Source organism: Platichthys flesus, chromosome 6 (genome assembly GCF_949316205.1).
Source record: "Platichthys flesus chromosome 6, fPlaFle2.1, whole genome shotgun sequence".
Classification (NCBI taxonomy): domain Eukaryota; kingdom Metazoa; phylum Chordata; class Actinopteri; order Pleuronectiformes; family Pleuronectidae; genus Platichthys; species Platichthys flesus.
The window spans coordinates 8,260,004-8,287,033 of NC_084950.1; the positions used below are offsets into that span (position 1 = coordinate 8,260,004).

At 45.7% G+C, this 27,030-nt stretch overlaps 1 protein-coding gene across 1 annotated transcript; it reads right to left on the minus strand.

The window, feature by feature from the left end:
• Positions 1-11,530: 11,530 nt before the first annotated feature.
• On the minus strand, positions 11,531-13,864 carry fjx1 (four-jointed box kinase 1). The gene has a single exon (XM_062389008.1). It carries the CDS (start codon positions 13,510-13,512, stop codon positions 12,229-12,231), a length of 1,284 nt encoding a protein of 427 aa, XP_062244992.1. The 5' UTR covers positions 13,513-13,864; the 3' UTR covers positions 11,531-12,228.
• Positions 13,865-27,030: the final 13,166 nt, after the last annotated feature.

A 27,030-nucleotide genomic window follows, 5' to 3' on the forward strand; every position in this document is an offset into this window, starting at 1 on the left:
TGAACAGTGCTTGTTGGTCTGTTGTTGCACTCTCAAGTTCAACACTGTTCATCTTTCTTCCATCGCTCACCTGTCTTTTCTTTAAATGAGTCTAATTCCTGTGCTTTGGAATCACTTTTTATGTTAGAAAACTGCAGAGTAAGACTGACTGACTAGTTAAAGACCTGTCTTTACCAGCCTGAGCTTGTCGATGAGGCAGTGCACTCTCATCCTGACTCATCCCCCGCTAAACCAAGAGGAGATAACTCTTCTTCCGCCTCCTCAGGCCTCCTCGCCTGCACCCGCGCTGATGTCATCCTTTTCGAAAACACTTCTTATAGGCCCAGCCTTTAATTCTTACCTCAGCAAATTAGCTCGCAACCAACCAACAGATTCCAACCAGTGCTCTCTGCCACTTTTTCTCTCTCGTGCTCACACAAAACATGAATATGCCATATAGTTGGGTGTTGATCTGCTGTTTCAGTGGCAGAGGACCAGTAACATATTATTTTCCAGGGCTTAAATTCATAATAAATGAGAGATGAAGCATTGCACAGCTGGATTTTGGCAGATTCTCTGAAGCTCCCTCAGATTGAAAGGGATGTGTCTGTGCTTTCATCATCAGATTTGCTCACAGAAGTTCCATGGGGTTTTACATGTCCCAAAGCTTCTTCTAAACTATTTTTGGGGTTATTATTGTGCGCTATGGAGCAGCTTTTCTTCAAGGACGGCTGCATTCATCCTTTCTTTCCACCAATCCAGTCACCCTGTCCCTGCTGCTGAGCATGACCCTTAATAGCAAGATGCTGCCACCCCCCATGTTTCACCGTATGATATTAGCCAGGTGATGAGCAGAGCCTCATGTTCACCACGTGCACTGTTTGGAGTTTTGCCCAAAGGGTTCAATGTTTGGGTCATCAGACCAGATAATCTGGTTCCTTCTTTTCCTAGAGACCTGAGAGGATGAAGAGAGCTCTTAATTATATTTACCTATCCACTCAAAGAAGCTTTTGTTTAGTGAAGTCTCCATGAGTTGTAGGGTTTTATGATGCAGTTGTGTGCTGTCTTGCTTTCAAATCAATTTAGTTCCTATCAAGTTCTAGACAGATATAGATAATAGAACCAAACAGGATGCACAAACCCAATTATGAACAACATCAAATAATTAATACTTTTGTTGTAGATTTCATATAGTTCAGTATTAGATTTAAAAAAAAATCTGATATTTGATGTAAACTGATGGGCAAAAATGTATATGTAAAATGTATACATATCATTTAGGATGAAGGATGACTCATTATCATATCACCTCCCTGTAGATCAGTGCATTTCTGCAGCTGACATTAAAGACGCAGATTGTGCTTTTTAGTATTTCCTGGCTGGTTTGAGTCGGTGGGCCCGACCACAAGAAAGGGCAGAGTGAACAACAGTGGAATGATTAAGTACCCGTAGGAGCGGAGCATTGATTGCCCTGGTTACTGAGAATAACAGCGACAGGTTACATCAGCTTTCCGGCCCCAACAAGGAGTCGGGAAACTCAAAGAGGAAAATGTTAGTCGGTGTTATAACAGTAACACAAGTTGTACATTTCTCACTCTACAGTACCAAAGAGAAAATCCTGTATCATTCAGCACGCAGCTTTTTTCTCGTTTTGGATGATTACCCTCGAGGGCTGAGGTAAAGCTTGATAACAGCCTGGCTCTAATTTAATAAGCAGCTCACTGTGGACAAAAGCAGGGTGTCTCATGTTTCATGTGCGATCTCATCTGCACTACTTTGTTGCATTGTTAAGGGCCAGCACCCTTGCATGTTAAATGGTCTGTGTTTGTAATCAATCACCCCCAAAGTTACAGAGCCAAAGCTGGGTTCATTACACATCCGGCTTAAAGGAACGCCACCACTACACACATCCATCAACCTCACACAGACACACACGGCAACGTAACACAAGCTGGATGGGAAACGTCGGAGGCCATTCCTAACCAAAACACAAACACTCTGACACATACAAATACACATAGATGCACACATGCACACATCCACTCACACTTGCCTGAGACCTATAATGTTATAGGCAAAGTCATGCAAATAAATTATAACAGTGCGGCAGGAAGTGGCATTTAAGAGCAAGTCGAATATTTAATGCAGGTGTAATAATAGAAAGCTTGGAGGCAATCTTTGAAGGGTCACCTTTGATATAATGAAAAAGGAAAAAAATAAATTGTGTCCGTAATGGTCCCTCATGTCGTCGATGAGCTGGAGCGTGAGAGACCAACTTGTAAAAACGCGACCGATGTCTGGTCACGTAGCAACAAAAAACGAGATGAAAGCTAAATGAACTGTTTGCGTGACTGTGTGTAAGCCAGCGACTGAGCAGTCCAGCTGTCAGAGGCACAGAGGGGAAGAGAGAGCCGTGCTTATGTGTGCATCCGCGAGCGCAGGAGGGAACAACAACAAACGCTTCCTCCACTTTGAAGTGGACCCTATCGCCCGCCCCCCTCTCCGCTGCCCCCCCCCACCCCCCCCCCCCTTCGCTGTCCATCAGCGAGCCATAAATCCAGGCTCTCATCTGCCGATGTGCCTCTGAAGTTCAGGAATGTCCACGTGGGATTTGAGGCCCCCGATGAGTTATGGGAACACCTGGGACGGGTGATGAGGCACAGGCATGGCTCAGAGCAGAAAGGGGGGGGGGGGGTGGGGGGTTCTCAGGCGTACTTATGGAGGGCAACATGTCGACAGCCAACGAGACTGATGGATTAGTTCTGGTGCTCAACTATCTTAGGTGTGGGTAATACGCCTTTGAACCACGGGAGAAGCATGAAACACAAGGCTACTGACGGCGTGCGTGTACCCACACACACCTTTTAGGTTTTTTTTTACGAGACGGGAACATGAGCGTGTTATACTGGCTTGCGTGTCCAGTGGCAGCTTCAGACGGAGAGAAATGGCAGAGGGTTCAGGGCTGGGGAGGAGAGCGGTGTTTTTTGAAAAGGCAGAAGGTTATGAAAACAGAACATGGCCGGGGTCGTGGCCCAGCCTGACTCCGCTGTTCCTGCACAGCAAGCTCGCATTCTTTGAGCCGGCACACTCAAAGTCACCCATCTGCTTGTCCCTGTCCCGGTGCAGTCACTACACATGCACTCCACTTGCTTGGTCTCTCAGTGAGAGAAGAGGTTTGTTTGAAGCTGTGCACCAAGTGTGCGTCCTTGGTTCTCTCTTTTAGGCTCCTGCTATATGTTGTCTACTTACTATATATCCATGAGTTTAATGAAACAATGACTTTCATTAGGAAAGGATGGGGCCTCGAAATATCGTATAGGTCTTTTTGGGTCGATTCATGCAGAGATCCATCACCTTCTTTTTTTTTTTCACTTTTTTAACATTGCAACATAAGGCGTTTTTTGATCATTTCGTTTTGAGGGAATAATCTTACTTTAAAAAGTCACACATGTGGGTTGATATATACGACTGTGCACATTTTGGTGCAGTCTTGGATTGTTCAGCCATGTTGAAGTTGATTCATCTTCAAAGTTTTTCTTAATCAGTTAAAACGCAGCCCAAAAAAAAGTTCATGCCCCCCTAACGCAACACAATTTTTATCAACAATATTTTTGGAAAGCCACAGATACAAGAGGAGCCAAGTTTAATTTTGTGGGGATTAAGGAAATGAGTCAGGACAGCTTGATACCAGCCGTAAAGTCTTGTTTGTTTATTTCCCCTAAATTAATCACATGAATTCCACTGAGTTCAACTCAATGCTCCCCCTGGTTTATCCACATCCCACGCCAGTCTTTGAAAAAGTTGCATCTTGTGTACGATTTAGAAAATTAGAAAAATACTCTACCTTACTTAAAACCAATGCAAAGCACCTCAACGTGCTGTGATTGGATAAACGCCAAAAGGGGAAGAAACGTATTCGACGGTCAGAGCTGATAATAACTAATCATCTCAGAATGCGTCTTCTTCTACATGAGAGTGGAGCTGAGCACTCTATCGCTCCCTGTGTCGCCCACATGTCAAGCAACCGCAGGAGGAACATAAACGTCACACACAGATGAATATATCTCTCTGTTGCACTCTCTTTGCCCTTTGCTGGAGATGTCTGTTTTCTGTCCTGGTGCATCTCAGGGCCAATCTCTATAGCTGTTCCATTACCTGATTGGAGGCTACAAATTCTGCCATTAAAATTGACTCATATAAACGAGCTGATCAAAGTGATAAATGTCGAACCCCAAGCTTCCGATAAAACCCCTCTTTTCTCTTTTAAAGGATAAATGATATAGAACAAATGGGAGGGTTCAAAAAATCGAAGGAGTGTGTGTGGGGGGTTGGGGGGTCGGGTGGGGTTGGGGGGGGGGATACTAGCTATTCGCCTGTGGTAGACAGTGCTATATTACAAAGGATAGTGGGATCCCTTAAAAGATTTAGTTTCTGTTTTAATGGCATTGATTTTGTGGAAGATGTCTTTGTTACCGGCCCAGATGATTTGACACCCCCCCCCCCCCTCCCACAATCAATCAGTGCCCGCAGGATCTCACAATGGCAATATTTGCACAGGCCAAATAGATGAGAAGGAGCAGAACGAGAAAGAAGAAGAGGAATTAAGGGAAAAGGCTCAGAGCAAAGAAAAAGAAGACACGGGAGTGATAAAACTGAAACAAGGACAGGAGTCACATCACTAAATCAAAGCCTTGTTGTGTTGAAGCCAACCTTGCTGATTCACAAGATGATACGGCTCCTCGGAAATTTCCTGCATCCCCGCCCTTTCCTTTTTTTAGCAAGAGGATACTGAAACCTTCCACTTTCAGCATTGCAGTCCCATTGCTCCAGGATGTGTGTTGTATAAAGTGTAAGGTTAGAACCTTATCGAGCTTTTGCTTCTTGAATTGCCTCTCAATCTGGTGGGAAGTGAACCGCTACACCCGCTATTGTTTTCCCCTTTGGTTCGGGTAACGTGAGGGTGTCATGAAGTGCTCGACACCGAGCCTCACCCTGCAGTCATGTCAGAGTACAGTGTAATTGCTGTGGCTGCTGGCGTGGGAGGCCTGGATGTCTTAGACTTGTTATTTGAGATGAGGCAGGCTACAGGTGTGGAAGGAGAGGAATGTCTTTTAAGTGTGCATAATAATATATAATTAAAAGTACCTTATAGAATACCACGGAAACACTATATATGTTTGTATTTTTAGTACCTCTGAAGTATTGTTTTGTCAATTTTTTACTTCCAGTTTATTCAAGGACAGTTTTCCATAGTAGCCCTGCCACTGACAGCCGTTCAGTTGACCTGGGGAGGATGTTAGATGATGACTTCTATCATAGAAGACTGCAGAAGTGGAAAGATGCCCCCCCCCCCCCCCATTCATTTCTACTCAAAGTTGCTCTCCAGTCACCTACAGTCCACTGTCTGCGCTACCTGCTGCTCTTATTTAATTATCTCCAGCGAGAAACTGTCGAGGTGAAACTGAGGTGCATTATGGGGGTACATTGTTAAAAACACCTCTTTCAATGTTACTCTATTAATATGCTCTTGAGCCTGTGAAAAAAAAGATGTAACTTTTTTTTTTTAAAAGAGAGTTTCCCCTGTGAATAGATGCCGTCCAGCGATATTGTTTTCAAGCACATAAAAAGAGAACAATGTTGGTGGGAGCTGAGATTACCCAGCATGCAGTGCTGCCAAGATTTGCAACAAGGTCTAGGTTTATGAAAAGTAGACTAGGCATGAAATTACACAAGCTTGTATTAGATTATTGTATATAATATCAGCTCAATGTATAAACATTGGCCCATTCTAATAGGCACTCCCCTCTCACCTTCACTAAGGCATTTCCAATGTTGTTCAAATCACATTTATACAGCTGAGTCAGCCATAAAGCCCCCCCCTAATGTTTGTCTCTAGCGAGCACTTCCCCTTCGACAAAGAGAGGCCGGCGCCTGGACGCAACCCAAAATGACTTCCTCCCTCTTATGCCTGTCTTCATTGCTGCTAAACGTCCTCCTCTGTGCACTCCAGTCGACTCATCTACTTAACTGATTGGCTGTCGTGACATTCTCTCACAGTTAGCTTTAATCATATCAGTGTAGCAGTGGACCATTACGGAACGAGGCAAGCCAGCGCATTTGTGTGGTACAACAGCTTACTATGGTGGCAAAGAGTGTAATTTACATAGAAATGACACAATTACCGAGCACCGGCGCAATCATTGAGTGCCATAATTCAAAACAACTACACCGCGAGCAACTCGGCGCAGGACTCCGACACGGCTCAGCCTCCAGCCGGCACGAACGTTCAAAAAACAAGTGGTCAGCCGGCAGGAAGGAATGTGCTGTTTCAGCAGGTAGTGGGTGTTTTGTCATCAAGTATCACACGTCCCCCCCTTGCCCTTCTGTGTATTGATTCTCTCTGCACTTCAAGCATGGAGAGGACACAGCTCGTATGACACAGTCACCGCACACACACAAGGCAAAAGAAAATCCACTGATGAGCGAGAGAGCAGAAAATGAACAGACACTTTTGTGCTGATGAGTAGACGGAGGGTTTTATAAGCGCTTTGCAGTGGTGCAGCATTTCCTCACCTTTTTTCAGAATTTGAAAACTCGTCCTCTCGTCGTTGCTGTGCGCACATAACCATATGTCCGTCTGTCTGGCATCGGGGATTCACATTCAGATTTCCCCCTCGAAACATTGGCATAGAAACATCTTAATTACGACCACAGTCTCTGTTTCGGTGCAGGAGGCCGTGAGAAAGAACGCGTTCAACAGAGAAGTAATAGATTATCTCCCTCTGAATGCGATCAGTCCTTCTTTGAGGCAGAAGAGTCATTTCCATAAGCATACCATTTCAGAATGGATGAACTCGGATGCATAGTAATGAAACAGTATGTACGAGATACACGTCCACAGGCTGTACGGAGAAGTCAATAAGCATCAGCCAGAGCAAAATCAAAATCCTTCATTGACCGAGTGCAACCTCTCGGTCAATGTAACGCGAGGTGCAACGCTAGGGAAAAAACATTCGAACACAACAAGGTTCGGACAAGGCAGGTAATGTCACGCCTGGGTATTCCTAGATCAAAGACACAAAACAAGACTTTTGAGGACATGTGCTGCAGTGGTGAAAAGAATAATCTTTAACTCTTTCTCAAACTTTTCCTCAAGCAGGACTGACTGTAAACTTTCATCTAAATGTCCCGTTAGTGTGTGGAAAGCCGTCATTACACAGAAGATTTATTCCTAGTGTCACGGCACATATACCGTTTACATTCTGAAATGCCGCTGCATACCCATTCTCTTTATGCAATAAAATGCAAATGTTTTACATGAAACCAAATGAGGCTTATGAATTTCTGCAGGCTATGGTGTGACGCTTTTGGAGACAGAGCTTGAGGGACGAAGCATAACAAATAGGATGGAATTAAGTGGTGAAATTAATCAGGATTTATTTTTGTATGTATGCGTTGACTGGCATGACGCAAATCGTATTAAGGGAACATAGAGGGAACCCAAACTGAGGTTACACAGTTCTTGTTTCAGAAACAGTTTAATGGATTATATGCAGATCACCGTCTGCCTGTATACATACTGTCGGCTGTATTCTTGCTCCATATCTAATAATACCATTAAGAGGTATAATGAGGAACACTAAAACATTAGATGACTGCTATCCTGTGTGTTTCTGTCAACACAGCCTCCATCAAAATCTGACATGTCATTAGAGATTGAAAAATAATCTCGAACAACAGCAGCAACAGCCTTTTGTGATGAAAAGGGACATGATGGATGTAATCTCCTCTGTAATCTGCGAGCGTGGCGACCGTGAGAGAGAGAGGACAACATCTGGACAGATGTATTACTCGGTTCCCATGTGACTGAAGCAAAAGCAATTCCCAACCCAAGGTTGGAAGTTTTTTGACTGAGGACATTAACTATCAGAATTTATGGCAACCTGGTGTGGAAGAAAGCAGAAATCTCTTTTAGTTTTACATGGTCTCACACACAGAGAAAGACTGACACATAACCCCCCCCCTCCCCTACGTCACCTTCTCTTTTTAACCTTTTTCTCTCCCTCTTTACATTTTTATTAACTCCCATTTATCAAACAGTTGTGTGCAATCACGACTTACAACTACATCCATTAGGGAGAAATAAACCGAGCTGGAGGTCCCTCGTGATGTTTCCAGGTGCAAAGACTTGTTAAACTTGCAGCCTGTGATGACACGTAGCTACATACCACAAATCAAAAACTCAAGCCTATGGATGGTCTAAACTAAAAATACAGCATCTAACATCGACGTTATTTGTAAAGACAGAGAAATAGACAGGGCGTCTTTATCTTTGGCCTGATTAGATTTGGACACAACATGCTGGGCTGAAAACAGGGGAGGTCACCACACTTAACAGTTTTTCCTCTCGTTATTATTTGAGGAATGGGCAGACCCCCTCAAGTTACTCATTACCTTCTACTTTGTCTTGAGAAAGAATTCCCAAGAGGCCCTGACCTTATGCTTGGAGCCGTAGTTTGGACAAAGCCAGGCTTTGTGCCAGCTCTGCAGGCACACCACAGACTGGATGCTCAGCCCTTACCACCACCAGAGACCCTCCAGTTGTTGCCCAAGCCCCCCGGTTTACCCTTCATGGCCCGTATCCACTCAGCTGTGACTAAGTGACTCTCCCCCCCTTAGTATGTGCTGTGGTTCGTAATGAAATCATTCAGTCGTGCACAGGAAGTTCCTGCTCTGAAAGAATGCCACTTATGTCCATCCACTCACACGTGGCAGGTCCACTGGGAGAAGGGAACAATTTCAGTCAGTTTCCTGATGTTTGGTCAAAAACACAGAGTCTTTTATACCCGGTGTGTTTAAGCAACTGTCAGGTTCTTTACTACATTTTAAGCAATTTTAATTGAAGATATTTGGACATTTTGTTTCATTTAAGGATTTACATATTAAGAGGAATAAGACGGGGGAAAAGCCCATTTGCTTCTGTCGTTCATTATATGAGAAGATTGATTCCTCTCTCATGCCTGTCCGCAGAGGGATGTCAGCAGCCTCGAGCTAAGCCTTGCGTAAAGATAGCTGGGCTCTTTTTTGAACGCCACAAAATCCACCTCGGAGCACTCACTCTGCAGCTCACTAATTAACAGGAGACAGTTTTAGGAGGTTTGTGTGCTGGACTGTTTCTTGGTCAGTAGCTGTCATCGCCTTGAGGCTGCCAGGCAACCAGCAGAGACTTAAAAAAGTTACCGTGGCCAAGAAATACCTTCAAAACCAGTTTGTCTTTCTGTTGCTTCTTTCTCTCGCCTGTATTGTGATTTTTCATCAAAGTCTCAGCAGGAAAACTACAATAATAAGCGTCAAGTTCTTCAATTCTCATCAGCATGAGCAGCTTTCTTTTAATACAACCTACTGCTAATCCCAACTTTATTGGAATTTTGAAATATCTCAAAGTAGGAGCTTCGCCAACTTATTCAAAGGTTTATGTGCACAGCTGGGACTCCTTACACTCGCCTGCCTGAGACGTGTCTGTGTGCGTCTGCGTGTCCATGGAGATGATCCTCCCTCAGCTCCTCTGGAATGTTTGCAATGTGCACAGAAGAAGAAGAAGATCGGCTCGAGAACCTGGGGTCTGTGCCGGGACCTGCTGCGGGGCCCCTGGCTGTATGACTGTCTGAGCCTGTGATTCTGTCTATTGGACGCATAAAACAAGCACATCTGGGGGAAACCACAGAGCCCTGGCATGCATGCGGGCAAAGCTAACCGGCATTTTCCTTAATGCATAATAACCCACTGCACAAGTGCCACGAGTCCACTTCATTAGACTGTGTCACAAAGGTATAATATGTGTCTTGGCTGCCTCAGGGTGGGGAAAAAAGGAGACTTGGGAATTTTTGCGGAGATCTGAAAGAAGCCAGGCCTCCCCGATGAGTAAGGGGGGAACATATGCAAACAGTTAAAAAGGGTGATTCAACAACCTCTTTGAAATTCACCATTAGTGTGATTGCAGCTGGCATGGTCACTGGTTAAAAAATGGCTTTCTTGTGCTAAGAAACCCACAAAAATAACTCATTAGGAAAATGAAAGTTCCATTTTTCGTTTAGTGAACAAATGAAGTTGACAGTGTCGTGTTAACAGTGAAGACAGATGTGAGACAGGAAGAGCACGATGCGGGTGAATGCAGGGGAAAGGAGATTGTGCGTGGCAGGAAAGGAGTAAAGGTTGTGGGTCTGGTTTAGACATGCATTCCTCGGTTTAGCGTTGTGTTTAATCCCTGGTGTCTGCAGCCTGTCATAAATCTCTTCAGAGTGTTTGGCATTAGCAGACGTGCACCGGGTCCAGCTGTGCAAGTGCAGTCTTTGCAGCCGTCACGACACACACATGTCCACATGTTAACCCGACACCCAACGACCAGCGTATTAACATGACCTGCTTTTCCCCATACAACTGTCAGTGCACATATTGATCCCCAAGTCCCTGTTACAGCTGCAGCAGTCTGGAAAAAGCCTCCAGTTACACCTGCTTAAGCCTGATCTGCTGCTCCTCTGCAACTATAGTGAATGAGCGGGAGAACCACAAATCTCTGACTTGCATGTCGTAATCCATTGAATGAAGCAAGAGCACAAATCAAGTCACTATGTGGACAAGATGGATCCATCCCCTCATCCTTCTCCCTGGAGCTGTACAAACAGAAGTGGTGTGCCCTGGAGTTCACTCTCTCTCTCTCTTGCTCTCTCTATATAAAGGTTGTAAAAGAAACCAGATGAGTTGCAGTATAGGGAAAGGCTGGAAAGAATTAAACCTCAGTTTGATCATTGACTTTCCCTCTGATGTGCAGGAACCAGAAATGAGACACAGAGTTGGTCCTGTGGTGCAACTAATAAGGAAGAGCTGCTTCCAAAAGGGTCAAATTGAAGATGGATTTAAAGTTCAACACTAAAAAGCAAAATCATACATGTGACCTTCATGCACCGTACCTGTACTTTTCCTTTAAATCTTTCCTGATAACAGATTCTACCTCTCAGAAAGAAATGTAAACAGGACTGTCCCCTGGGGCGCCAGCGCTTATTAATTGCAGGTTTGGCCTCTCAGCAGCACAGGCTCCAATGCACTGTGGGAGTTTTTCTTACTTTTCATGTGAACAGATTGAGCCAATAAGCCATCCATCCACGCCTTGGCTGTAGATTGACTGTTTACAGTTCTGGCATGACACATATCCTGCAAAACTGTCTTTTGGTTTAGCGATGGAACAGTAAAAGCCCTTTTCAGAGGATGTCAAATGATGTCACTTGTCTCCTTCAGTTCATCATTCTGGGTGAGATTATAAAAGGGGATTAGAGATTCCTGTGGTAGTGCGCCTGTGGCTGACAGAACGGCTCCTTGGGAACAGCGTGCCAGTACAAGACACGTCTACAGCACAATGAGAGCACTGTAATGGGCCAGTATGGGGGCTGGAATCAAAAACACCACCTCTCCACACACACTAGTTATTAGATATATGTGATACACTCTCACAAAGCAGCTTGGCACAGACTAAATATGACACAGACAATAGTTAAATTAAATTACAGTGTATTTATCAAAAAAAGGACAAGAGATTTTGGAATGTTACAATGCACGATTAAATTAGTGGAGCTTCAAATATCCAAAACAGAGTTGGCAGAAGATATTTACAACTTACTTACAACATGTACAATGGACATTTGTGACTTTAAGGCTGAAAATGCAATATCCAAACTACCAGAGTGCAGGTACAAGGAACTGTGCAAAAGACTTCCTATAAAAAAAGTGAGCCAGACGTCAACAGTAATACAGTATTCAAGAGTCAACTTGTGTTAAGGCTTAGGAGTTTTTCCATTAGGATTTCTAAACACAAGGCAAGAATCCAAACACACACACACACATGAAGGGCTGCGTTATGACACCCTATAATCACAAATTTATCTTTACATCGATTTCCTATCCAGGTGAGCCTCGGTGGGGTGACGTTAGATGAGGGAGAATGGCCTAAATCATTCCTCTCTGTGAGGCATACAGTGAAAACCTGTGCAGGGAGCTTATAACGTGTGTTTACGTTAATTATTCAGAAAGTAGGCAACACATTCTATTCACAGGAGGTAGTTCAGCTGGATGTTCGAGACAGTTTGTGGGATGCGCATCGGTTTAGCACAGGTGTGCCAGTGGCGTTTGCAAAAACTCATTATCCTGTGCAGGCAAAAAAACAAACACAGGATCCCCTCGCCTGTGCGCGCTGGATGCTCACAGCTGGCTGTACTTGCCTCTGCAATGCAAAATGTGTTTGTGTAATCTGTCTATCCTGTCCTGGAGAACACCGGCGTGCTCGTCCGAGAGAAATCCTAATTCCACAGACAAAGGCTCGCTGTCTCTGTAGAGCTCCAGCAGCCTTTTCCTGGAGTCTCTGCGCCTGTGCAGCTCCGCCACGCGCTCCGTGGTCCTTCTCCTGAACACGCACACGGAGCTCAGCACCGTGCTGTGGTACTTCTCCCACATGTTCAACACCCGAAAGCCGTGCACGAGTCCGGCCTCGTTGTCGATGAACACAAGGTCACCGCGCGGCGTCTTCAGCAGGTTGTTGGTGTCCCGCTCCATGACGCGCGAGTCCCACTGCAGGCTGAACAGATTGCTCACCAGTCGGTCGAAGTTGGCCGTCAGGTAGTCGAACAGGATCAGGTCGCTCCACTGCATCAGCTCCAGCAGCTCCGCCGTCGTCTTGTTCCCCAACTGCTCCAGCACGGGGTGCAGCCCGCTGCTCTCCTGCCGGAGCGGCGCAGGTGTGACCACCCCGGTGAGGTTGGAGACCCACTCGGTCAGAGACACCACGGCCCGGTCACTCCACTGCAGGGCGTCCACCCGCGTCCTCACCGCCGCCCACTGCTCGCTGTCCCCGCTCAGCTGGGACAGTACCAGGGGAGGCAGGTTGGTGATGCCCAGCAAACTGGCGAGGTAATAAGTCAAAGTTTCCCCTTGCACCTGATCCGCGTTTATCCCGTAGCGCACACACGCTTTGGTCCCGTCCGCGAAAGTGGCGAGCTGGTTGGATCTCCTGCCGCAGCCCGGCTCCAGCTTCACTACCCGGTGCGTCCTGGCTCTCTCTCGCCAGCCCCGAGCATAGTCCTCCGTGAAGCCCTCATGGCGGAGATCCTCCAGCCATTCGCCCCAAAATACCCCATCCTCCACCGGGGCGCCTGACTTGACCGGGCCCTCCCTCCGCGTTGACCTCTTGTTATCCCCATTCATATGGTAATCTCGACTTCCTGCGGAGACGGTTTGATGGGTGAGGTTGGGAGACTCGAGTCTGCCCCCCAAGTGCGGTCTTTGTGCCGCCGGGACAGCAAGCAAAGCCCGGAAAGTTTTAGCGGAGAGGTCCGCCGGGAGACCCTGGTGGAAAGCCCCTCCACCCGGGGCTGACAGCCTCCGCTTGTGCCGCTCCAAGCCCGTCTCCAGTGGGCTCCACACGTAGAACACACTTGCCAGGGCGCACAGGAGGAGCAGGGCGAACAAGTTTGCCGAAACGACCCTCATGGCGAGGACCACCTTCACCCACGGGGCTCCGGCAGGTTCTGAATAAAACAAAGTTTCCTCTCAATCCACAGTGGACCTGGTCGTCCCGTACACCCCCGACTCACAGGCGGACTGTTTGAGACCACGAGACGAAGAGGAGCTCCGGCACAGTGTGACTCTCATCCCCCGTCCCGTTCACGTCTCGTCGGCTTCTTCCTCTGCGGGAAACAGAGGGAGCATTCTCCTCTCGCCGCGGACAACCTCTACTGATCCATTGCGGCTCGGGTGGCGTGGTGGGGTCTGTCTGTACCGTGCGCACCCCTCCGCGTCTCCGCATCCCTTCCTCTAGTGTCCGCCGCTCACTCGCTCGCTCGCTCGCTGGGGGAGTTTGATTTGTGGTGGAGCGACGCTTCGCAGAGAGGGAGAGAGAGAGCGACTAGGCGGTGAGACACGTGACTCCGGTCCCGAGATGGTGGGCGGATCATAGGAAGGAGGGTGCAGAGAAGAGTGGAGCAAGTGCACCGCACCGTGTGTGTGTGTGTGTGTATCTGTAGTTATGATGGCCAATTTTGGTTCAATACCATCATTGTGAAGACATTTTGGCTGGTCCTCATAAATTCACTTTGCTGTTTGAGAATTATGGGTTAGAATTAGATTAAGATTACGATACATTTATTTGTCCTAAACACATGCACAGTGATGCGCAAGCACACTCATGCAGATAGGGAAATTTAACCTCTGCTTTTTACCCGTCTGGTTCAGGACACACAGAGCAGTGAGCAACCATGCATGGGGAGCAGATGTTGGGGGAGTAAGGTGCCTTGCTCAGGGGCACTAGACAGGGTTGGGAGAATCCTCTTGGATTTTTGGACAGATCAATCCAAGTTCGTCTTTTTGTTGTCTCTCCGTGGAGTTGAACCAGAGACGAACCAGAGACCTTCTCTGCCCATAGTCCAAGTTTCTGCCACTAGTCCAGCGCCTCTTAGGTTAAGGGTTTGGCATTTAGTTATGATTGTTAAGGGTAAGGGGCTGGGGAATGCATTATGTCAATGAGCGTCCTCATAAATATAGAGAGACGTGCGTGTGTGTGTTTGTGTGTGTGTGTGTGTGTGTGTGTGTGTGTGTGTGTGTGTCAGAGTGTGTGTGTGTGTGTGTGTGTGAGTGCGTGTGTGTGGTATTGGCAAAGAAGGCCATTATTATAATTGATACCCAGGGCTGAAATACTTTGGAAATAATGCCGACATTTTAAAACAAGTTATTTTTCGTGGTCGTGCACCATGGGGAATATGTGTGAGGAGCCAGGGAGGGAAGGAGTGGGTGGAAAAACCAGCTTGAACTCAGTTTGCCAACATTTGTGTTAATTCTCCTCTATCTCCACTGTAACACCCACATGAGATCAGCATGGGTCCCAGATAGGAGGAAGCAGCACGTGTGTCCTCTCTATCGTTTCGGCTCTGCACTTCAGCACATTGCACTCGGGACGTGACTTTCAGCTTGGGGGACAGTTCACATCCGTCAGAGTGGACATGGGACTGCATGATCCAAATTAAACACACAAGGAAGCCATTTATCCCAAATAGTTCAGGATGTTCCTGCCTGAGTCAGTCAACTGACATCAATCCAGCTGGTCATGTGTTCAACCAGACTGACGGCAAAAGGCTCCAGGGGCGAAATAGCTGCATTAAGGCCTAATGGCAGAGGAGTTATAGGCTCAGACAGTCACGGGATAGAAACCACTGCAGCTACATTACTTTAGTACATTTTGCTCCAACAAATGAGGAATATCTTAAATTATGTTTACACCCTGATATGGGTGTTAATACCCTTCAAAATAATGATTACAGTTGTTCTTATCTTCTCAGTTTTATGGAGAAAAGAGCCCAAATAAAAATGTGACCCTCCCTAAGAGTGCACTGCACATTTGTTTCAGAGATATTTGAAATAAACTACATTGAGTGCATTTGAATGCAGAAATAACAATAATTGTATTTTATTATTTTTGAAACCATATTTCCCCATCGTAAAGAGCAGATATCATAAAGTCGTTGTCACTAATGCCTTTTCCCTGTATTTAGTACATCACGCGCTTGTTCTGTATTCAAGAAGCCAACAGTTATTGTTTCCGCTGTTCACGTTCTCTACCTGGGGCGCAATAAAGTCAACTCCCACTGGTTTAATCCTCGTCCAAGGTTTTTGTTCATCCAAACGGAACACGCATGCACACAAAACTCCTTTATACATTTCTGCCTCATTAAACGATTCCTCATTAGCATTCCCCCGCACTCTTTAGCATTCAACGCACTGTATCCTGAACCTTTCTTTCCTAATCAAATTAATTGGGTCATTGTTATAGCAACTTGCTGGCATGCTTAAATCCCTGAGTCGAAAAGACAGGAATACTCAATAACATCCACTCAACTTGAGGTTGGCTAATGCAGGCTTTTAGCGCCCGCAGCTCTGACACTGTTTTCTTATTGCTGATATTCACATTATTTTATGGCTCGAAGAGAGAACTGCACATAACCCTGCTAGTTTATCAGATGACGTGCAGAAACAGACATTAGGTGACGTTAGCTAACGTGGACATGTTGCTTGTGTAGCCTTCTTTGCAGAGTTGATATCTTTGAGTTACTTTTGCCATCAGCAGAATAATGAGTTCGATTCAAAGCCTGTGTCTGATTCCGCAGAGCAGATTGACGGCAGGGACGGTACAGCACGAAGTCCTCCCAAAGAATCTCAAGTAATGGTTTTGTGTAGCAATGCATGGCTGAGCATGTTTTTCCAGAGTGGGTCTTTGTGGATGTGGAGGTTTTCGATCTGCTCTTTTAAACACTTTGCAGATTTCACTCCCAGAAATGCAGTCACTTAATAAACCGCCAATGATTTGGAAATGTGGGGGCACCTTAAGCTCAACCTTTACAGTAGCCTACATCAGCATGGCGAGTTATCTCCACTCTGTTTTAAATGTCTGTCCTCACCTTGGGGGGTGGTGGCTTCACTTTCACTTTAAAGGCCCCGAACAGCAGCACTTAATACTTGCAGGGTCTAGACATGGGAAATGAAGAAGGCTTAAGTGCATTGCTGGAATTCCCCCTGATGTCTGTTGCTTTTGCTGGAGTCCCTGTGCTGACCAGGGCTCCCAGTCTGCAGCGGCACGGCCAGCGGTGTCCCGTTCTCCGAGCACAAGTGTGGGCATGTTCACATATCAAACCTATCCGTTTTCTCGCCATGTGCTATCTGCAGGTCAGCCAGTCCCTGCACGCCACCTCCACCCCCCTCCTGCGGCATTCCTCCCCCCTGCTTTCCCTCGTAAATCCCCCCCCCCAGGCGTCCCAGGGGGGCTGTAAAGCGGGGGGGGGGGAGCTTCGCCTCCAGCACTCGCCGCTGTCCGTGGTCAAACGCTGCAGCGACACGAGGGAGCCCAGACCGTCTGTCATGCTGTCCGCAGCGACACAGTATCCTCCCCATCACCGCAGCTGTGATACGATCTCGGGTTGTCCGCGTGGTGCCTGTCTGCCCCCGTGCAGATGGACAGAGGAGACATGGAGCGACGGGGACAGAGGAGGAGGACAAAGTGCGGTGGGCTTTGTGTCACATCCCCCTGTATTCTGAGGTTCTGAACTCACGCTGAGCAATAACTCATGGGTCCCTTGACACTTTGCAGCACTCTGTTTCCTGGACTGAATAATGAATGTGCAGGGCTTCCATTAGTGTTGAAAGCTACGATTATTTCACAGGGCCCGACAATTACTCATGCTCAGAGACTCAGGCACAGGGCGGGGGGGAGATCTATTGGGACAAATTCATCGTCTCCTGCTTTATGAGAGTGATAAAGCTATCTGAATGTTCTGAAGGTGTGTTCTTTGCACATGTGTGTGCCTGGATGTGTTTATTCGAAAGAAAGAAGTGAGTGGAGCAGATTACGAGAAGGGGTGATGGTTTCATTCAGTATTCCAGTGGTGAGGATGTATGGACACCTAACGATCGATACCTGCATCGAATAAAGGAAACCGGATATTGCAATCTTCTCCACAAACACAGAATGCAAGAACTTTGCTTCAGTACTCCAGACACAGATAAGGCATTTCTTTTAACTTCTGTCGATGGAGACTAGATCTTGTGAGCACTTATCTCAGCACCATCTCAAGCTTTGGAATAGTGTCTAAATATCATCAAATTGACTTTAGTTCAGGCACGCTATGCTTTCTTGGCTTTTGTTAGCGGGCAGATGTTGCTTGTGGTGAATGTGGGGCTGCACAGTTTAATCCCCAACCTCACTATTTCCATGATGACGCTTTTTGAAAGTTTTTAAAGGAGCAGCGAAGCAGCCTCCTTGCCAGCTTTATCTTAATAGAAACCGAGGTCTTAGAGGCAGCGAGAAGAAACAAGCAGCCCATGCAGAATCCAAACGAAGCTGTTGTAACTATGAGGGATCTGCTGCACTGCCGGGACTTGAACATGGCACACGGCCACCAAACTGCTGCCTCTGTCCAACGTTCACTGCGGTTTCATTGGCCTGCCTCTGCCAATTTCCTGATGCGCAGACTCAACCCTTTTTTAGCTTTTTGATGTAATTGAGGTAATTGATAATGAGTGCAGCATTATTCTCTCAGCCATGGAGAAGGAGCGGCTACATCAGTAAGCTTGGCTTATTGTTGCACTGTACCCCTCATCTCCATCTGGTTTCAGTGAAGCATCAATTAAATAGGGGGGGTTTTGAACCACCCGAGGAGCGGGTTGGAATTCTGTGCTACACAGGGGAGACCCTCTAACAAGAGCGAAACCGGGAGGGAAGGAAAGAGATGTACCGTCGCGGCACTCGATTAAAGAATCAGTGTCCAATCTCCTGGATTACACCCGCTGACCTGCCACACCAAATCCCCAGTTAAATAAGTCAAGAATTGAATTCTTTTTACTTTCCTTTCTGTTAACAGGCTTATTGACTCAAGTGTGCTCAGTGCTTTGTGGTGAGGTTCGCCCTTAAAGTGCCTACATGGAGAGCTTAAGAAAACCTGATCATTATTAGCAAAGTCATGACATTCAAAGCATTAGTGTGTGTTTTGCAGATGAAATGCTCGGTGTGAAATGGCTCTGCCCCAGTGCCTGAGTGTGTGTGTGTGTGTGTGTGTGTACATGGTGTAGGTGTGTGTGTGGAAAGGGTGGGGGTCAAACGAACGGTTAAGATTAGAGGTGGATGTTGAGCGTCCTCCTCTAACAATTCAGCGAAAACATTTAACAGCTTCAAGTTCAATGGGCAACCAGCGTGAAGAACTGGAATGATCTGTGCGGCAGGAGCGCTGAGGTTTACATGTATCTTCCCTCTCGGCTCCTCCCCGCCCTCCCCAGATTTCAAACCAAATCAAGCAACCGCTAATGACAAACATTTCGCCTCCTCAGCACATGGCCCCGGCTTTTCCCTGGGAGCCGTGGGAATTCAGTCGTCGACTTTAGCACAGACAAAGATGTGTGTGTGTCGGAGTGATTTATTTGACCAGAATGTGCAGATCTTTGCTCTTTCGGCACCTTGCTCGTGTTGGGTACAGTGTTGTGAAGGTTTACTGTGTAGGTCCAAAAGTGCATTGTAAGAATAAAGATAGGATAGCTACGGTTTCATATGGCTAAATATAGGGGCTTACTTCCGTTTAATAGGCCTGTACTGCACAATATTGCCATATGCAACATATTGTAAACACATGCTGGTTGACTAGAAGCTGAAGCACCAGTGTTCTTTGTACATTACTTTGGCTATGATGCTTCAAAGCCTCCAATGTTATAAATAATACGATCTTGATGTTAGTCGACAAAAGAAAATATTGAATGTCAGCAGCTCAGAGCAGCTCTCAGTGTGATGGCTCAGGCAGTGGTTATTTACATGTATTACAGATCGATTCGTTCCCGAAATGGGGGCTTATACAAAGTTCTTTTATTAAATTGAAAGAAAACCGTGATGTGACCCTTAGAGAGCAACTTAACAGAAAAAACCTCACATCTTGCACCTGGAAGGAAGCATCTGAAAATGCTTCCCTCGTTCCCCTAAAGCCTGAAACATGCCTCTGCGACTGCATCTGCGTCTTTTCACGCCGCTGTGGCGCAAGACTCGTTTTCATTCATGCTTCCCCAACCGTTGCGCGTCTTACAAAGCAATTCCGCGCCAGACCACTAGGCGGAGTAATGCTTTTAGTCGAAGACGACCTGAGAGACGCCTTCTTTGTGGGTGTGGCAATCGTTGTTGACTGTTTATTTACCTTCTTCCAGTCGTGTTCTCCATTACAAACACACGGTGAACCATGGCAGAGAGTGTATTCACGATTCCAACCGAACAACAATTGATTGAAATGGAGCTGCTGGACATTGAAGAGCAACTTCTTATAATTAGACTGTTTATTTACATCGCCACTCCGGCTCCTCATAGCCTATTTCTGGCGGACAAATCGGCCAGTCAGTTACGGGTTATACAAGTGGTCATACTTTCGGATCTCTTCTGCCAAGTGCTCTTCTGTTTGGTCCATATTCGTTCTTCTAAATCTTCCGTGATTTCCGCGTATTGTGGGGCATGAAACCGGAAACTAGACACCGGACGGGATGTAGAGCAGACCAATCACAGCCTTGCGGGCTGAGTGAGCTTGCGGAGCTTTGCCGTAAACTTTAGAAAAGGGGGTCGACACCCGTCAGCACGTAAGGAGGGATACATAAGCATGCAAGGGACCCGGAAGGGCTCTTTTGCTCTTACGGGCCCGTGAAAACGCAGAAGCATGTTTCAGGCTTAAGAGTTCTTCATCCAGTGATATATCCGTGTTACGACTCCTCAGCTGCAGTAATAATGGTGTTAGGGGAGAGGGAAGGCCACGATCCCGGACAATGAGGTGACCCCTCGGCATGTTGACCTTTCTCTACCCATGAGGCCGGTTGTGTTGACAGGACCCTGGTGGGGGAAGGCTAAACAAACACACCACATGGGAACGACTTCGAGGCAACCACTGCAAATAAAAAGCAAACGTCGGAACTCAGCTCCGGCTCTCGTTCCAAATGAGCATGCAGTGCAGGGCGTTGGCTGGATGTGAGGAAAGAGCAGCTCGATTCACAGACTTTGCCTGGTCTTGATTAAAAAACTAAACTTTTCATGTTCCCCGCGCAGCGTGAATAAATCAGGAATAATCCCTTTACTCTTATCTTTTGAATCTTTGCTCATTTCTCTGAACTGTGCCGCATAAATAACAACATCCTGCTCGTCCGCAAGAGCCTGAAATCAGCTTTGCTAACATTGCCTCATTTAAAACCCCAGAGAGGAGGCTCAGGGCTATATGGCCATTTGATATCGGGCTTTCTTTCACCGACAGTCGGCTACAGAGCAAAAGCTGATCATTTATGGCCGCAGCCTTGTGGAATGAGCCCTTTTTCCATAGGCCTTGATGTTGAATGTATTTTACTTTCCTCTGCTCCCCTGGTGCCTGGAATCTCTAATGCGGCAGAGAGACGCTCGCCACTGATAGATTTGTGTCCCGCGGGACAGGTTTGTATCACTGTTGGCTGTCAGTACATACATTATGCTCTTTAAGCAAGAATGATCACTGCTCTTAACAACAAAGCAGGCCCAATTGAATAATTTAAGTGGTGGGCTGTGGCAGTGGCTTGTTGCTGATAAAAAGAAGGGAGAGGAGAATTGATCAAACGGCCAGCCCTCACCCAACCGTGGGAATATAAATAATAAAATGACATCAGAGCGATTATACTCCCAGTGCCATGTTACGGTCCGGTGCCTTACATTCCCTTCCCACTGAGATCCTCACTGTGGACATCTTGATTACACTTTACTGCTGAAATGGTTAATCGATATGCTCCATAACAGATGGAGGTGGAAACGATGCAAAAGCACTTCACGTGAAATCCTAGAAAGAGATGTGCTGTGTGACCGTATATATATATATATATAGGTATTTTTTTCACCTTGATCTTTTCAGTTTTTTTGGGACTCGGCTGCTGCTAAAGATAAAAAAGACACATCTTCTCTTCCACATCAGGCCTTTTTTTTATAAATCCTCAAAGGCTGCTTTACAGTCATCTCACTGCTCCGTTTGAAAGGCATTTCAGGGCTTTGCATGCTCTGACTCCCTCTAGAGGGAGCAGGGTTCAACAACGGGCGATAAGCAACGATACGCTCCTTCCTCTCACTCATTTAAAATAAAGATTTTGGATTTCACACAAATTTTCAGCGATTAAATGAAAGGACACAACATTTTTCCTGTGTTCTTTAATCACCATCAGTCGCCAGTTTTCTGGTGTTGATATCCAGCCTTGGCTTTTTGTTCCTAATTGGGTTCTGGGCATTTTATTCTCGCTTCTGAACTGTGCTGCGACTTCTCCTGTGTGAATATTCATTTCTGAATGAATTTTAAAGAGCTGTCACCTGATCTTACTTATGAATATTCTACCAATAAGTTCACCCACATACACCTCTGACTTGTCTTCAAGTCTGAATGCCTCCTGTTATAATCATTTTGAGGCTCTCCTTGTGGCAAATCTGCCCGTTTACTCTTGAAAGAACATTTGACAAAAAGCATTACACGATGAAAGGGTGACAATATGCATTTATCCTCCTTCTGAAGGTTAATGTCTCCATAGTCACACTGAAATTGATTCCATATGCCGTGACGTGTGCTCTATCTCCAGCTGCTCAGGCATCAGGATGAGCAATGCCTGATGAAACAGATCTGTGAGGGTAGAGAAACACGCGCTCAGCTATCAGGAGGATTTATCAGTTACTTGAGATCATGGAGCTATTTCTGGCAAATGTCTTAAAGTAGCCGTAGGATCAGGTTTTCATCTAAGATATGATATATTTTGTTTTAAAGTTTTGGTTTTGCAAGGGGTTAGGGCTTTTGCTTTTATATAATTTTTTGTCAAATGGTGAAAATAATATGCATGTGAACTTGTTCTTTATCTCTGTTCTCATTCATAGGTCCACATGCACACACGCACACACGCACACACACACACACACACACATATCAGAGGCGATCACTCACGTGTCTGTCTGTCATACTTTGATATGCATAACGTTCATCTTACAACAAAGAAGGGAGTGCACTGCAACATCATTGAGGATGAGAATAGAACACCTTGACATTGGTGAGGACATGTTCCTCTGTCCATACCCAAATCTAGACAACATGTTACGTGAGTCTTCTTCCTATTTGGACACACAGTCTTTTCCCCTCCATTATGTGAATTCTATAACAGATCCTGTCACTTGATGTGCCTGTTTCTGAAAAGGGACCATACAATACATCACAAAGACTATTGTGTGATGCATATACGGAAAATTGTGTTATCAAATCGAAGTGACACGGCAGAAGTCTTTCATGAATCATTTCTGAACAGATATTTTCTCTCAATACTCTGCAACGAGTCTTTACACACAATTTTTCATTTGAAAAAAATTAAATCTTAAAATCTTTGTTATTAAAATTTAATCCAAATTTGTTCTCTAATATCTAAAAAGGAAAATTGTTTATCACATTACATAGAACGCACACATCCTTTCCTCCTGCACCACAAACTAGTTGTCCCAAAACTTCCAAGAGGTTGTTGGGTTCCTTAAAACCGCCTCTGACATATGTTATGTTGTTTTGCTGCGCAGCCCAAAAATTGGCCAACCTCAACAATCACCGATGTCTCTTCACCACAAGAGGCCGCTGTGCACATATTTCTAATTTGAAGAACTTTGCCTTCAAGGACATTTAAAGTTGTTTCGTGCTGTGGGGGTGCTAAAAGAAAAGAGAGACAGAAAAAAGGGCAGTGACCAAAGAAAGGAGGTAGCAATCCCAGAGTCGTCTTTAAACTGACTTATCAATGGAAAGGTATAACAAGTAGGGAGGTGATCATATATCATCATATGGTCTTACACCAAACTCATCATCTTTTTGTCTGTAAACTAGTGTGACAATGGGAACATGATCACATGGACCCAGCTTGTAGGGAAAGTAAAACCACATGATGGTTGGATATATGTCGGATATGTATATCTGAGTTTCTCATAACCATGATTATCATGGAAAATATTATGTGTGACACCTCAGTTACATAACCACAAATTGTCAGGAATAGCAGCACTTGAAATCTAACTCCTCATCCGCATATCATCTGTTATTTCAAAGCCAATAAACACTGTGGACAATTATTTATATAAAACACATAATCTTTACATTCTATGTATTTGCTCCTGGACCGTTTCCCATGTGACTGCGCTGAGGCATGCTTCACGTCAGGCTTTAACCTTTGGAGTGGCAGAAAAGGATACCACCCTACAACCAGTGTTATTATCATGGGTGCGGAGCAACAACCCTCTCATAAAGCTAAATCCAGAATTAATAATACTATAAATACACAGGACAGATCCAATGGCGAGGTGGAACTCCAATGTCTACGCCCTGCACGCCCTGACATCCAGCACAATGAGCGTGATTTCTCTCCTGTTTGGTTTTCCACTTTAAGCCTCATTAAGTGGCTCTGTTGTATAAATCTGTGAATTCCTCCCGTCAGCTGTTCCATTCCTCGCTCAAAAATGCCACTTATGTCCGAGAGATCTCGTTGAAAGCACCGGCTGCTGTCTGGAGACTCCTCAGGAGCCGTGCCCGACAGAAAGGAAAAATAAAACGTGGGGAGATCAGAGAGGAGGAGACGCTGCTCTCCAGACGCAGAGTTGGTAGAGGAGTGGATTGTGGAGGTAACGTGCTGTAAAACGTGGGGTTTCTGTTAATGTGGCTGTTTTTTTGCTTCAAAGCACTGGTTCCAATTTTGGTCTCTCAAGGTGACCTCACTGACTTCCCCTCACTTCTCCCACCTCCTTTTTTTTATCTATCTGAGAAAATTATTTCCACCACACTGGTGCAGCTGTGGTGCTCCTCTCTTGGTGACAGGAAGGGAATAATAATAATAACAAAAAGATGATGTCCAAAACAGAAACCTTGTTGCCATGGATCACCAAAACAGACTCTCTGCTTGAGACAGCTGTCTGGTTCATTGACCAAGTGGCTGTTTCCTTAGGGGCACTGACACGACAAGGGTCACTTAATTATAAGGGAAGGAAATGCAACTGTCCCACAACAGAAAGCGGAGGCAGGTCCGTGCGTCTCGTGTCAGAAACCTCCTGAGTCCCCGCTGGAGCCGAGAGCAGATGGAAAGTTTCCTCCTTCCCTCTGCATACCACACTCTCCCCCTGGTGTTTCCGTCCATGTCCTTCTGAGGTTTCCATTATAAGAGCGACATTTGTTTTCATCCCAGCGCGGTTCTGTCTTAGAGCTGAGTCAGCAATTCCTTGAGGAGTGTCCAGTGCATCTAAAGCCAGGTCAAGTTGTACTTACCCCTTTAACAGTGTCGTGGCGAGGCTCATTCGACATTAGACCCCCTCACAGCTGGAGTCTACAGTCTTCCCCATAAACTAGCATGGGCTGGACATGAGTTATGATCATGTCTGGATGACGACATGAGGCAAATCTCACTCTCTGTGTTGAAAGAGAAGGTGAACTCTCCAATGTATTCTCAAGGGAGCCACTTGTTAATTTGATTGATTGTTTGTAGACAGGTGTGCGACATGTTGTCACTTCTTCTATTTAATTCACTAACCTTGTTGAATAAAGTTTTTGTTTGAATTGAGAAAATTCATTAACTGGTTCACTTTGTCAATTCAGTCTCTGCTTTAGCCTCGTCTGAGGCAAAGACTATAACAATTCTGTTTCTTTTATCCTTTTAGGATTGAATGCCGTCTTAACTTCCTGTTATTTGTTCAAAAGTCCAAACTGCACAAAAATTATTTGAATCATAGTTCAGTTTGTTTCAGATCAAGACCTCTTTTGGTTGGACTGCATTTTGGTCCATTGGTCCGAACCACTGGATTTAAAATCTAAACTGACCAATTGAAGTGTAATACTGTTCTCTTCCATCACAGGCGTACATGGGAAGCTGATCTCTGATAATATTTCACACATGTGTTTGTTTGATATTAAAGTCGTTTCATGTTGAAGCGTGTTCTGGTGAGGATCAAGTTATGGTCTGATTCCCATTACACTTCAAAGCTCCCAATTCCCAATAATACAGTCAAACTACAAACTGCCTGAACTGTACAGGATGTTCCCTGTTCGGAGGTTCTCATGAAAGAGGTCATGCTGTGTGTGTCCCTCACAAGGTCACACATGCAAGTGCATATGCTCCGATGTGTGTGTGCACCGTTCCTCCAGCATCCTATCTATAGGGTACTATAATAATCTCTTCTCTTTAATGTAGTCCCCTGCTGTTGCAGTCTCCTGCAGATGGACACCGTTCTGCTGCGGGATTAATAGGATGTGAAATCCAAGACCTTTGTCATTTCCACACCAGGGTTCGCAGTGCATAGCTTCTCTGGGTGGAGACTCGGGAGGACAGATTTAGAGTTTCATGGAGGCAACATGCATTTGACCTGACGTTAGGTTTATGTAGATCAAAGCCAGACAGGGACAATTCAGAATATAACATAGAAGCTCAGACCAGGTTCATGTGAGCTAAAACCAAGCCTAGATCCCTTATATAATCTACTTAGATCTTTTACAACTTATCTAATTACCATTTGTGGGACTTTACAGACTCTGATTGGCAGTGACATTAATGTGAAATACAGTGATTGGGGAACACACAAATTTGACATTATTCTCCCTTAAATATTGAGTCGGTGTAATAGTTTGCCCAACCTTTTTCCTTCCCTGTGGCTCTTTATATGCGTGATAAAGATAAGTAACTGGTGAGATAAAAGGAGCTGCTCCTATAGGGGCAGATAATTACGCATAAACACAGTGGCTGTTGAAGGGGTAAGTAGTTAACCTTAAAGATTTCATTAAAACCAGTTGTCTTCCTAAGTGGACTGTTCTCTTTTAAGTGCAGTATATAAATGAGAGTGGTCTGTACAGTGTGACGCCGCCCGGCACTATTAAGTTACTAAACTGCACGTCGTCATGGCACTTTACTCCTGGCACCAGTTGTGCGCTCAGAAAGCCGCAGGAGGCCTTCGTCTCACCTGTGGAGCAGGCGGCCTCTTTTCCATCCACCACATCTGATGGAGACGCCAGTTCGTGCCATGATAGAGTGAGCGAATTAACTGTTGGGGGGGGGGGGGGGGGGGGGGGGGCGTGTTTACTCTGTGTCCACTGTGTAACCATGGAAATGGAATGAATTTGATGCCGAGATCAGATTCTGTCTTTCCTTTAAGCCACATGGCTCCACAGTGAGACACCTTCATTTGGTCTGGCCCTGGAAGGAACCTGGAACCTGAAAGACAACACAAACACAGCTAATGCACTTTGGAAGTGTGCTTACTCTGAAATAACTTCTGTAACCAGTGTGCAAGTCAGCAGTGGGTTTCTCTCTGCCAGTCATTAAGTGTAATGGCTCCTGGGTCATTTATTTTTGCCCCCACTGCACCACTTCCTTGATGTGCTTTGTAATGAGATTACTCTGTGTGCTGTGGGCAGGGGGCCCATTCTTTTTGACCAAGCTCAGTCACTGTGGTGCCAA

What these genes read in the sequence shown, in the direction of transcription:
- fjx1 (XM_062389008.1), bottom strand. Translation starts at nt 13,512, where the DNA reads ATGAGGGTCGTTTCGGCAAACTTGTTCGCCCTGCTCCTCCTGTGCGCC.